Below are 13317 nucleotides of genomic sequence, written 5' to 3'. Positions count from 1 at the left end.
ATATCATTTTTCAATTTTTTCCAGTTTTAACTATTAGGCTTCTTTTCTAACATTTTAGTCTTTTTTTAATTGTAAAAAGGGTTTTGGGTATTAGTAATAAATGTACATAATTTTAGTACAAATCCTCAATAAATATTCATATCTATAAGCATTAAGAAATAAAAAGAATAAAAGAACCTACAATTCATAGGAATAGTCTGGTTCATCATGTAGTTTTTTATACATTCTTAGGCACCTCTAAGCCAAGTATTATCTTCTTTTATAACTCCTATTTAAAATAGAATAAGGTGGGGAAGTTCAGGAAAGGATGAAATTCTTGCCTATTTATGTTCTCTTCCTACATCCATTAATAAATTATACATTAACTAACAATTTTTCTGTTTGCTCAACATGGAAATTTATACAGTATAATACATTTAGTAATCACTACTGCACATTCATTTGATGGATGCCTATAAAACGTTTGCAGTACAACCAAAAAATGCTAGTATGTCCATAACTGGCATACCTGTCTGTCTGCAAATTCAAGGATCCCATGAGATGGCTTAAAGTCTTCCAGGCCAGCGCTGTCCAGCATTGCTTTCCAATAAACATTTACTGCCCCAAAGCTTCCAGCCAGCCGGACTACAGGAACTTGAAGAATGTTCAGGGGTGGAGGTACCTCATAGGCAGTAATAACTCCATCAACATCCTTAAAGTAAAGGATATAAGTTAAAATGCACGACAGTGGTAACTCTTATAAGCCATCAGTGTCTAAATTTATTATTTCTCCATAAGTCCTTATATTTCTGTCTTCAAAGCAGGAATCAATAGCTGGATATAAACATGCATAATAGGTCTTCAGAACTCTTAACATTTAAATGTAATGTAAATAAACTTGCTTAATCTGGTCTAGTTCAAAGAGAAATAAGAATTAGTCTGTAAGACAAATTTTCAGACAGATATTTATAAATATCTACAAGTAAGGCCAATTATTTTTCAGAAAATATGACACTGGCCAAGTCAACAGGTATAAGCTATATTACTATATTACTACAAATATATGAATATATTACTATAAATATATGAAAATTCATCTCACTCTGGTAACATGAAACTTAAAAACTCCTCTAGGATCATCATTTTCTTCGATCATTATCTCTGCTATTTCCATTCCAGGCCTCCACACACTTGGCTGTCCAGCAGAGAAGCCAGAGTTCAGCAAGTACACTGCAGTGACGTTGACAATAAATCCTTCCTCCAGCTCAGGGGCATCATCCTGGGAAGGGGAGGGATGATATTTTATTTTTCAATTTCTCATTGGAAGTATAATATTTTTCAGTAAAGAATAAATGACTGATCATGGGAATGGACAGCTCTGTTACAAATATAGAAAAGATTCTTTTATATATTTTAATACATTCCTACTGACAATTTCAGAATCTTAGGGGATATTCAAGCTTACCAGCAATGTTTCAATGGCAGCCTGACACTCATGAGCAACTAAAACAATTGTTAAAAATCTATCCCGCAATTTTGATCACACCCTATTGAATACATTTTACCTATATAAACCCTCTCAATTTAGGAGAAACTGGTAAATGCTACATACATCTTAGAAGTGAAAGCTCTAGACTTGTAAATCTAACTATAATCCTGCACTTCAATTAACTTTTCAAAAAATTGTTACCTTACGTTTCACTAGGTAGTAAAAATTTCAAAAGATAAAAAGGGTATCTAGTGAAAAGGAAAAGAAAACTCCGCTCTGCCCCATCCCTGTCTTTCCAGAATGTCCTCTCCAGAAGCCACTATTATTTAATACCACTAACATCGCTATTAGTAACACTTAACATCATTATAAAATATTATATTTATTTAATGGTATATGATATATATTATTATATTCAGTACTGTAATATAAACAATGTTTAATTATATAATATTACTAAAATACTACTAACCAATTTCAGTTTCTTGTGGATCATTACAGATGCATATACACATTCTCCTTAGACACAGGAGAGCGAGAGCCCTAAAACCAGCTCTAAACCATCAGAAGACTAATCTTAATTCAAGCAATCGTACCAAGAAATGAAAATATTGCCCTATGAAACCAATAACAAAAATAACCAGATTGATTTGGCCATTTTATTAATTCAGTCATTAGTTTAAAACAACTAACAAACCAACAGAATAGAGGATCCAACTACACTATAATCAATCCAAATTCAATGCTTCAAGTTCCTTCAAACAATATTTCAGTTTAAAAACAAGCAATACACTTACTATCTTTATCTTTCAGCTATAAAATATTCATTATTAAATATTAGGGTGGCCAGAAACATTAGAGGACTCACATTTTTACATTTAAAGAGCATCCTTTTTAAAAAAGATTTTACCTATAAGAGCATCACATTTTTATCTCTAAGAGCATTTTCCTTTATTCTACATCATATTTACTGCAGCCAAGACTCACCGGCAAAATGGCAATTTTAACATAAGTTTCCTTTATGTTTTCTTTCATTACCATCATTGTTTCTTGTAGTAAATAATCTTCATTCTCAGTAGCTTGATTATTTACATGTAGTGAGAAATTGGGTTTAGCTACCAACTGAACGGCTATGTCTCCAAGAAGTCCTTTATCTCGAACAATTCGTAACTGAAGAGTGGTGATGTTCTCTGTGAGACAGACACATCTCAAGTAAATAAGCTTTTCTATTTGCTGCTGATGCTATTCCAAGCACTCAGAGTAGAATGCTCTGCACTACTGCATTTAGACAGGTAAGGAAAGAGAGGTAAAATAAAAACAATACACTCTCCGAAAGAGTATTTTGTGCTTCATCTGCCTTGTCTCCAAAGTTGTGTTGAGACTCCCCGTACACTGCTAGCACCGTATCCCAGTTCTAAACCCTCACCTCTGGTTCTCTAGTTCACTTTCCTATGTTGCACAAGTCATGCACCTTAACAGAAATTACTGAAAATATTAGGAAAGTGCATAACTGCAGGTTGAGCAGAGGTGATAATTACAAATGCTAAGACGATTCTTTGAAAATAAAAAATTAAACACACAAAAGTCATTGTTTAATAACTAAACATTAAAAGAGCAATTTCATTCTTATAGTGAGGTGGCTATCACAAAGCTCAAAGTATTTCAAAGCATCTGTTTTTTATTTCATTTCTTAGGTTTTTTAAATTTGATTTGCCATATAAATGAAAAAAAAAACATGACTGTTAATCTTCCCTACCAGTCTGTAAGTTCCTAGTGACCAAATATTGTGTCTTTGCTCTCAGAACATGTAGCACAATTTCTGATACTTATTAGGTGTTTCAGAAATAACTGTTGAATGGGTAACTGAACAGATCATTTTATTTTAAGACTACTGTTTCTGTTCCCATATATAAGACAGACAGACCCAGGTGTATAATTACATGTCATTTTTTCCATCAACTATTTAAATGAGAGGTCCTTGAAAGATGTCCATGTTCCTGTCTGAAAATTATAGAGCCTTTGCATAACATATTCTTAACACATACATATTATATAAACTTTTATTCAAATAAGTCAAATGACCTTAATCCACAAAAATCTATTAATTCTTCAGTTGATAAAAATGGTTCTTTAGGTAAAGATTTCAACTCTAAACTCAAAGGAAATACAGAAATAGGGACTGATCACTTACACTTTACAGAAAAAATACTATTCTAGTTACTGCTTTGAGTTTAATAATTAACACCTCAAGCAGCATATAAATTTTTCTGTGTTGTTCGTTGTTTCCTGTAACTACTAAAAATCTACAAAGGGGGAATTCTGAGTGAGGAAAGAGAAAAGATAAAGAATAAAAAAAAATAAAGTAAAATAAAAACCAAAAGCTTCTACTACAATGATATACTAAAATATTAACATTTCTGTTATGACAGTAATGTCTCAAAAAGCAGAAGTATCTCACATAGTAGTATCACTGAGTGATAGATAACATGATCATAAAATTTAATAAAGACAAAACAAAAAGTAAAAAGAATTGAGTACAACCTGTCAAACTGAAAAACGTCATATAAAAAAGTTTACATCCCTAGTAAATATTATCCAATAAAACTTATTAGAACCTGAAAAATATTTAACAAGATTTACCTTTAGGCTCTGTCACTCTAACAAAGAGAGACTCAGCATGCCAGCCCACCAAGCCATAGGGTGAGTCATTGGGCAGAGTGGTTAACACAGACTTATTTCTTTTCTGATCAATAGTGGCACCTTTTGATGGGTCCTCAACCCCTTCTGTGATAATACGAATGAGCGTCACAATCACAATCTCTGATAACTCTGGTAGATCATCAGCAAGAACAGTCAGCGTAATTGTAGACAGTGCCTGGCCCTCAGAAAATGAAATCTAAAATTTTAAAGAAAGAAGATTTTATTTATTTTCTAGCTATCACTGTGCAGTAAAAATATCCAAAGATTAGATTATCTTTTAATACTGACCATATCTTACATAATGAGATATTTAAGCAACATAATATGAGCTTACAAGTCCATCTAATGTCTTTCATATGAGAAGTGAAAGATTGTTAGGAAAAAGAAAGAAGTAAGCCACTACTAAAATTTAAGCTAATAAAACACGTAGCTAAAATGTCCTATCCTGAAGCCTACATTTGAGTAAATATTGAGTACATACTATCTCTTTCTGGAAATGTATGTCCTAGGTACCATATATAAAAATCTGGGAGAAATAAATAAATAAATAAATTCACATTCACAGGAAAAAAAAAATCTGGGAGAAGGGCGTAGCTCAGTGGTAAAGTACATGCTTAGCATGCACAAGGTCCTGGGTTCAATCTCCGGTACCTCGTGCATGCTTAGCATGCATAAGGTCCTGGGTTCCATCTCCAGTACCTCCATTAATAAAAAAAAATTTTTTTTAATCTATAAACATAAAAAAGTATCATAGTTTAAACATTTTTCTCTAAAAAATTTTTGCTAAAAATTCTACTTCCCTTGTCTAAACTCTGAACAGATTTATTATTTAACAATGAATTAATTAAAGCAGAAATAGAGAGAGAAAGATAGGCAGAGATAGAAATCCCAGCATCTTTCTCCTCCTTTGTGTCTCCATTGCCTGAAGAGTCAAATCTGAATTTGCTAAAAGTCATCTGAAGTCCTTTCTGATAGGGCTTCTGTTTCTTGACCATGCCACTTCCCACTGTCCCCTATCTCATACCTTATTATCCAGTAACATGGCTACAAGCGATTTGTAACTATTCAAACTAGCATTACAGAACTATTTTCTTGACACTCATCGCTCCACCTAAGAAAGGCACTTGAGGACAGAAATTCAAGAGCTTTATTAATAAAATTAGGAGTCAGAAAACTACTGCCCTTTGGCCAAATCCAGTTTTTATAAATAAAGTTTTATTGGAACACAACAAAGCTCATTCAGTAACATATTACCTTTTGCTGCTATTGTGCTACAAAGGCAAAGTTGATAGCTGGGAAAGAGACCATATAGCCCTCAATGTCTAAAATATTTTTTGTCCAGCCCTTAACAGAATTTACTGATCTTTGGATAAAATAATTAATTCCTCCAAAATACAGTGTACACTTAAGGTACAATTATGCATTAAAATTAGAAATAATTTTAATCAGGCTTATATAAGAAATATTAATTGGAGAAATATAATTCAGAACACACAGAAACTGAGAAATACAACTTACAGTTTTGGTACCTTGAATAAAGTAAATACTAAATGCAATAAAATTTGCCATAATATTCTTAAAAACACGAAGCTCCAATCACCTCTCAAATGATACAGAAACCTCAAAATGTTGAACCGTAATACACAACTGTCTTTTTTAGTAAAAGGAGAAAACGTCATACAGTTATGAAGAGAAACATGAGTAAGAATGACACCAGTCTTTTTTAAAGACAATTTCACAAGAGGTCTTTTAAAAGCATCCCTCAAAGAAGCACTTGGGCAAAACACACAGATTAATCTATGAAACCTAAGACAAGTCAAGCAGAAAACCCATCTTCCAGTTAGGCTCTAAAGGCTACTTGAACCCTCTTTGTGAATCATCTACTTCTTTGGCCCATTCTGAATCCATTCTTGAACCTGTGCCACAATTGTGTACTATCCTCCAACAGTAGATAATGTGGTCATCTTCCCAGACCCCTTCTTGGGGCTGATGAACCCATCCCCTGGGTGCTGGGAATAATAGCTTCTGTATTTCTCACTGGGAACTGCCCTCAGCTGCAGAGAACTGTTTCTCCCAAGGTTATGCCCCAACCAGAAGGTGACCAGAAATGAAAGACAGCTGAAACAGGGATGCAACATCACAGTCCCCTCACCCGAACTGGAAACAACTCCAAAGGATCAGCTCAGCTCCAGAACTCCCTCAACCTTAGGCGTTCTTGCCTGTGGATCAACTTCTCTCTGCACATGCTTGCTTTCCTCACTTCCTTATAGCTGTTCTTCCCAATAACTTTCTGCCCACAACTCCCAATTTCAGAGTCGACTTATAGAAACCTCAACCTATATCACTCAGCAACCCCAGTTAACTTTTCCATATGCCAGGCTGTTTTATTTGGACTTATTCACTATTTATTGCTTCTATGCTACTCAAATATTGAAATCACGTTTCCAGCCACAGTTGGTTTTCTCTTTCTGGCAGTGTAATACACCCATAATCTGGCTAACCAGTGTACTGAATCTCAAAAGGGATGATGTTTTAACGGATAATTCTGGTATTATAGGGGGAAAAAAAAGAAGAATCACAACAATAAAATTAACCTTAAATTGTATCTCTCTCTATGTTGATTAGTAGGAATCTCAAACTCAAATACTTCATCCATAAGGCAGGGTTTGGTCCCATGCATCAACAGTAACCATAATTTAAAAGTGACTCGCCTGTAATTTTGAAAATTACATACCACTCCTGAGGTAGGAAATATATCACTAATACTTCCTGCGGCTTCCCACGCTACGGTTACACGACCATATGTTCCCTTTAAGCGCTCAACGTTCAAGGTTACCAGGCTATCTTGCTCCATTTCTTCCACTTGCTTATATAACGAATTCTGAAAAATACACAGGAAGTCATAAACAGTTGTTTGAAATTACCTAAGCAGACTTCTATTTCGTGCTATTATGCATTTACAAACTTCACACTACTAAGCAACATTATATTAAGTGAAAAACTATTTTAAAAAACAGTAATATAGAATGACCATGATTTTACTTTAAACATGTACGTATAAGTAGAACATATTTGAATAGCTAAAAGACTAAGAGTAAATGAAAATTCTTGCAGGATTTTTATTCTCTTCCAGGTTCTGTATTTTTCAATTTTTCTTCAATAAACATACATTATTTTTATACTCAGAAAGCACACACATTTTTTAAAGGAGTATACATAGCATGTAAATAGCTCATAGAAGAGAAATGTCATAGACAGAGTTAGGGGAACAAAGAAGTCTTTTTCTTCCTTTGTGTTAAGCTCCGGCAATCCCTCTAGGTCTTTGTTTCCTGTTTATAAAATAACTATTTGGTCTACGGGGTCTCCAAGGTCCCATCCAAATGTAAAGACATCATAAGAGTCAGGGAGCTCTCTATGATTATTTACAAATGTCTCTTATCCTTAAATTCACATCCTCTGAAACATTTCTCCAGGTGTAATGTTTCCATGGGTGATGTTTTATTCTTAGCTTGTGGTCTTTACAACTATTTTTCCTGCCAGAACTATCCCCTTCCCTCAGGTTAGAATTCCTTACTCACTTCTTCTCATCTACACTTCCTTGTCTCTTTCCTTTGTTCCAAACTGATTTCTGCCTCTGTGTGACTAAAACATTCCTCGCCTAACACTTGCAACTTCTCTTGCCAGCCATTTAATGAACTTCTCCTCAAAATTAATACTCCAGAGAATCTCTTCTTACAACAACCCTGGTTTATCCATAGGTAAAAAAAGCAAGAATATGGAGTATCAAATTTTTTGATTTATTTATTTATATTGAAGTATAATCAATAAAGATGTTTAAAAATCTTTCCAGTAAGATTTTTCTCTTCTTTTTACTTACCTTTACTTAAGCTGAAAAAAAAGATACCCTCAATTTCTGAAATGAAATTACAAAATTTCATTTAAGCTTATGAAAGCTTCTAGTTAGAATGCTAATTTGAGTATCTATCCAATCCTATAGCACTATTTTTACACAGCATTTTAACACATTGTTACAGATGTTACATAGTAATAAAATCTTGCTCAAGGCAATCAAACACTTCTACAGAAAATGTCTTGATTTTAAAATATGCATATAATTTTTTCACAAAAGATAATGCCTTTTAAAATGAGAAGCCTCTCTCTGGCTTCATGCCCTCTATTAACAAGGGTTAGTAAAATGAAGATTTAACACAGCCAGAAAATACTCAAGAAACTCATTATCTACTGACTCTCATCTTGAAACGAGGTTGTCCAGACACAAGAGGCTTATCTTGAGGAATTTTACCAAATGGATTGAAGGACCCTAGGATACCATTTATTGGCAAGGATCAAACCACAGTGATTTCACAGCTCCGTAACAATTATTAAACAATCTTCATGAAGAGAGATCTACGCTTAAATACTTGAGGAAAAGAATGTACTCTCCATCTGCAGTAAGGCTTTGGGTGAGAAGGTGAAGCCGAGCCAGCAGAGCAGGAGGGTTCCTGCCCAAGGAACCTGTATGAGATCCTGAAAAGGCCATGTGAGTGTTCTGTTTCCTTTCCTGAACAATGACTGGTTCAGAGTAAGCACCTACTGTGTGCCAGGTACTTTTCTGGCCCAGGGAGAGCTGTGAAGAAAGCAATATGCCAGGGAGCATACTCCTCAATTTCAGTAAAAAGAAACTGACAATAGACAAAGTAGGCCATTATAAGTGCCGTAGGAAGAGCAAGGAGAAATTAAAAGCTGCAGTAGGATGGTGGGAGTTGCAATCTTTCATCAGAAAAGAGCTTTCTGGTAAGATGGCATTTCAGCAGAGAGAAAACAAAGTGAGGAAACAGGTCATGTGAATACCTAGTGGGGACAGAGGTAGGCTTCTCTCTTTCTAACCCTCCCCCACAGCTCATATCTGAGAGCTAAACTGTCCTACATTGTAGCCACCGGCCATTTCAAGTGCTATTTGAAATGTGACTTGTCTGAGACTGGAAAAATGTACACTGGATTTGAAGACAAAGCATGAAGAAAAGGATGGAAAATATTTCATCAATAATTCTATGTTGAATGCATGCTGAAACGATAATACTTCATGAAATACACTGGGTCAAATAAAATATAATATAAAAACTGATTTCACCGGCTTTGTTTTTGTTTTTTTTTTTTTTCTCCACTTTTTTCACGTGGCTTCTATAACACTTAGAATTACCCAGGGGCTCACATTACGTTTCTGTTGGGCAGAGCTGCCTCAGAGGAAGCTGACTTGCCTTTGGCTCCAGAGATGGGACAGACTGAGTTAACACTGTGATCCTACAACACCTTGCAAGCAATGGAATCAGGGCATTAGTAAGTCCAAAATTCCTCACTTATCCCCCAAGACTACTCTTCCTAGCGGTGGCCAGTATCTTGGTGAAAGGCACATTTCTGCACCCACAGTTCTATCATTTGTTGCTGAATCATTGCAGCAGTCTCCAACTGGTCTGTTTCTGTCCTTACCCACTTATAACCTAGAGTCAATTCTATGAACAGAATGCCCGTTTAAAGTGCGAGTTAGAGCACAATGATCTTCCACCCCAATTCTCCAAACACTTTCAATTTCCCTCATAGGTCAACTTCATGATCACACTACAGGGCTCATACGGGAAAGAGTTTAGGTAGCAAGGTCAACTGCTGTCCTTCAAAACCTCTCTCTCTCTCTTTTTCTCAATACACAGAAGTAACAAAGGCAAACGACAGTAATATATTTGCAGTGTACGTTATATTTGCAATCTGCTTCACTATTACTCTCTGGAAACAAGGGTAACAGCAGAGCCAAACTCCTGGACCAAGGCCAACTGGTATATTTCAAACTTAAACTTATAAAAGGGATCAGTACAAATAAAAAAGTTTAAGACAAGTTGACTCCAAGGTCCAGTGTGTAAGTCTGTAAACTGCAAGCATCAATAGAATTCACCACATAATACAGAGTAGGGAGTGAAGCAGGGAAAGGAAAAGAAGAGAGGCTTAAGACACTAAAAATGTGACTCACTGAGTGCTGATAGCAGCTAATAAATAAATACAATGAATAAATCATTTGATTTCTAAGTGTGGGATCTTTACCTGAGCAAATCCAACAACTCCATAGGCATCATCATTGGACAGAATAGTTATTTTTACATAACCATTAATATCAATCTCTGCTCCTCCTTTGGGATTTTTAAGCTGAACTCTGAAGGATTCATCTTCCTCTGGAACTATATCATCAAGGATATTCACCACTATTACAGCTTCCTCGTCTCCAGGTTCAAATATCAATTCACCTGAACTAGCATAAGAAGTATATATAAGTAAGTCAACTACAACAAATTAAAGACATACAAATGGTAGATTAACCATAACACTCTCATAACATTATTACTGAAAGTTTTCAGAAATCACATTTCATAAGTAAAATTTCCATACAAAATGTTCATATAATACTGATTAACTGAGTAAAATAGATATTAAAAATGGATAATAACCAAACTTGTGGCTTATAAATAACTCTTATATTTTATATCTTTTTTCAGTCACTAAAGAGAGACTTAGAAATTAGATATCATATAAAATTATGGTGAGATAAAGACACTCAGCATAAAATGTTGAACCTACCTGGGAATAAAGTCAGACTGGCCAGAGATGTAGGCCAGTTCGTATAGGTGTGAGTGGGTGGCTCCCGCCAGAGCAATCAAATTCCTGCTTGAATTAAGGGACTTTACTGTAACAGAGGCTGCCTCAAGTGCAGAAGGTGCTTCCAGAATAAAAGAGAACTGATTCAGCTCTGAATTCCAGCAGTAAAGAGCAGACACAGCTTGACCAACAAGAAGTATGTGGACTGCAGGAAGGAAAGAAAAGGCAGAGAGAATGAAATGTGAATGTCATATCCCACACTCCCTGCATGGGTAGCTCAGCAAAACCCTCCCACCTCTCAAAGTTCCTTTTTGATTGCTGAAGTAACTAAATACGATTCAATTTCTGAAACAACTGGATAAAAATAATAATTTGTAAATACCGTGGAACAATCAAGTCAGCCTGACAATGTACCCACAATCCACTTAATTTAAAAAAAAAAAAAATCACTGGATGATAAAACCCAACGGATTCTGGATTCTTTTGTATTCATCTTAATATTTATTTATTTATTGGAGACCACGGTAGGATGTTTTTAAAACTGAAAAATACCCATAATCCCACCACTAAATGTTTCAGTTTTGTATTTTTCTTTCCAGTCATCATCCACGTGAATTTATAACTGACATAGTTATAAACAGTCTAAATTTAAAAAGTTAATTAAAAAGCTTAATGCTGTATTTCTAGTATATATATTATAGTTTTATATTTTGCTACATTCAGATTTATAATTTTAATGCATAGACACTAATCCTAGGGCTGACCTTTAAATATATTTAATAATTCTCCTACATTGGATGTCTACTGCTATTTACTAACTTTTCAATATTAGTGAGAGACAGGGTTCATCATTTTAATTATTTTCACTTGATAAATTCTTAAAGGTGTCCAAGGATATTAACAAATTTATGATCTTGGTGTATATTCTGTCAATGCTTTTTGAGATGTTAGTAGGAAAACATGCTGTCAATAATTCAAAGCAATGGCATATTACTTGTATTTACAAAAATTAGGATGGGAAAGAGGGCTTACTGTGTACATACCATTAAGCAATCTTCAGACTTAAAACTCGAAAGAAAGGTGAGAAATCATAGAGAAACATACACAAATTCCAGTACTTGGAAGAACACATCGGAATAGGAAGTTATCAAATAAGATTAACCAGGCATTAAAAGAGTACACAGAACCAGAACTCATGAGTCTCTTTTAACATTTTAGTCAATAGGTTAAAATGGAATAGTCCATATCCTTACTCTTAAATAACAAGAACTACTGATCATGTTTACTTATGGTAATTAATTTAAGTACTATTTCAGTTCAGTAACTGTTACATAGCAAGGATCAAGAAAGGCTGCTATTAGTAAACTTGCATTTTTAAAACTAGTCAAATGTTTTCAAAAAGCTCTGTGAAACTGTATACATCAGTAAAGAGCAGACTCCTCAGATGAATCTCTGCATCTCTCAAGTTTAACTGATTCTACAGTCCAAATCAAAATCATAAACTAAAGTATTCTGAACATCACTGACTATATATCTTAACCCTTGGAGATAGACCCTATTTGATTCCACACAATCATATTAGGATAACAAGGCAGCGAATAGACAATCAGACATTCAGAGTAGGAAATGTCGGAGCTGCGTATGTGTATGCAGAAACTACTTTCTCAGAAAATAGACATTTATGTTTGTTCAAGATCATGAAATTGGGACACAGAATTTACACGGGGAAAAAAATTCCCTAAATCTCTACTCTGGGGAACAGGATTCTAACTAGTCCTGATTATAAAATTCTCTTCCATTTAGCACAACTATTTAAAAAAGACAAAAATATGCCAAAGGAAGGCAACTGGATAAGATTATTTAAAAAGTAAGTGTAGATAAAGAGAACTTCTCTGACTAAGTGCTAGATAAAGCATTCCTAACGTTCAGAGATCTGGGAATGTAAAGAGGGACCAGCAAGAGACAGAGCAGCCAGGGAGGGCTGCATGGGAAGCAGCGTCCTCAGGAGAGAGCTGAGTTCCAGAGCAAGGAGATGAAGGGAAGATTCTGAGGAAGGTTTGACATACAGTGCAGCTGCTCCACAGGGCATAATGGAAGGGTTTGGAGAGTTGGGGGAGGCTAGAGTTGAGCATCTCATGTGAAAATTAGGGCTCATATGGTGCAAAGAATGTTAAGACCACATGGAGAAAACAGTTTCTTTATCCCCAGGAATTTGGTCTTCTTAAAGGGTGATGAAACAGGGATAAAGGAAGGGATGAATTAATACAAGTGATGTCCAAAGGCCATGATTTCCAAAGGCGATAGTTCTGATGAAACTGAGAGTGCTCAGGTACTAGGGAGGGAGGGGTAAGTTTTTCCAGCAGCATCCAGAGCTTTGAGGATTAAATGAGATAAAGTGAGGCGCTAGAATAGGACCTGGGACATAATAAACATTCAGCAAGCGTTAGCCACAGATTTCCATACTTTCTGACTCCTTTTATCACATATTCTCCTTTACCTGCCCTTTAAAA

General features: G+C 35.1%; 1 protein-coding gene across 2 annotated transcripts in view; it reads right to left on the bottom strand.

Annotated features, from left to right (window-relative positions):
* ADGRV1 (adhesion G protein-coupled receptor V1) overlaps window positions 1-13317 on the bottom strand; it is a 471359-nt gene that overhangs the window by 310730 nt on the left and 147312 nt on the right. For both annotated transcript variants that reach the window (XM_064482395.1, XM_064482396.1), the window contains 7 exons: window positions 10790-11012; window positions 10259-10463; window positions 6903-7049; window positions 4109-4364; window positions 2456-2658; window positions 1082-1258; window positions 509-691 (listed from right to left, as the gene is read on the bottom strand). In XM_064482395.1, coding sequence (XP_064338465.1) covers window positions 509-691; window positions 1082-1258; window positions 2456-2658; window positions 4109-4364; window positions 6903-7049; window positions 10259-10463; window positions 10790-11012 — 1394 coding nt within the window. The remainder of the gene's footprint in view (window positions 1-508; window positions 692-1081; window positions 1259-2455; window positions 2659-4108; window positions 4365-6902; window positions 7050-10258; window positions 10464-10789; window positions 11013-13317) is intronic.

The sequence above is a fragment of the Camelus dromedarius genome, chromosome 3 (assembly GCF_036321535.1).
Source record: "Camelus dromedarius isolate mCamDro1 chromosome 3, mCamDro1.pat, whole genome shotgun sequence".
Classification (NCBI taxonomy): Eukaryota; Metazoa; Chordata; class Mammalia; order Artiodactyla; family Camelidae; genus Camelus; species Camelus dromedarius.
This window is presented reverse-complemented; position numbering and strand designations above follow the sequence as displayed.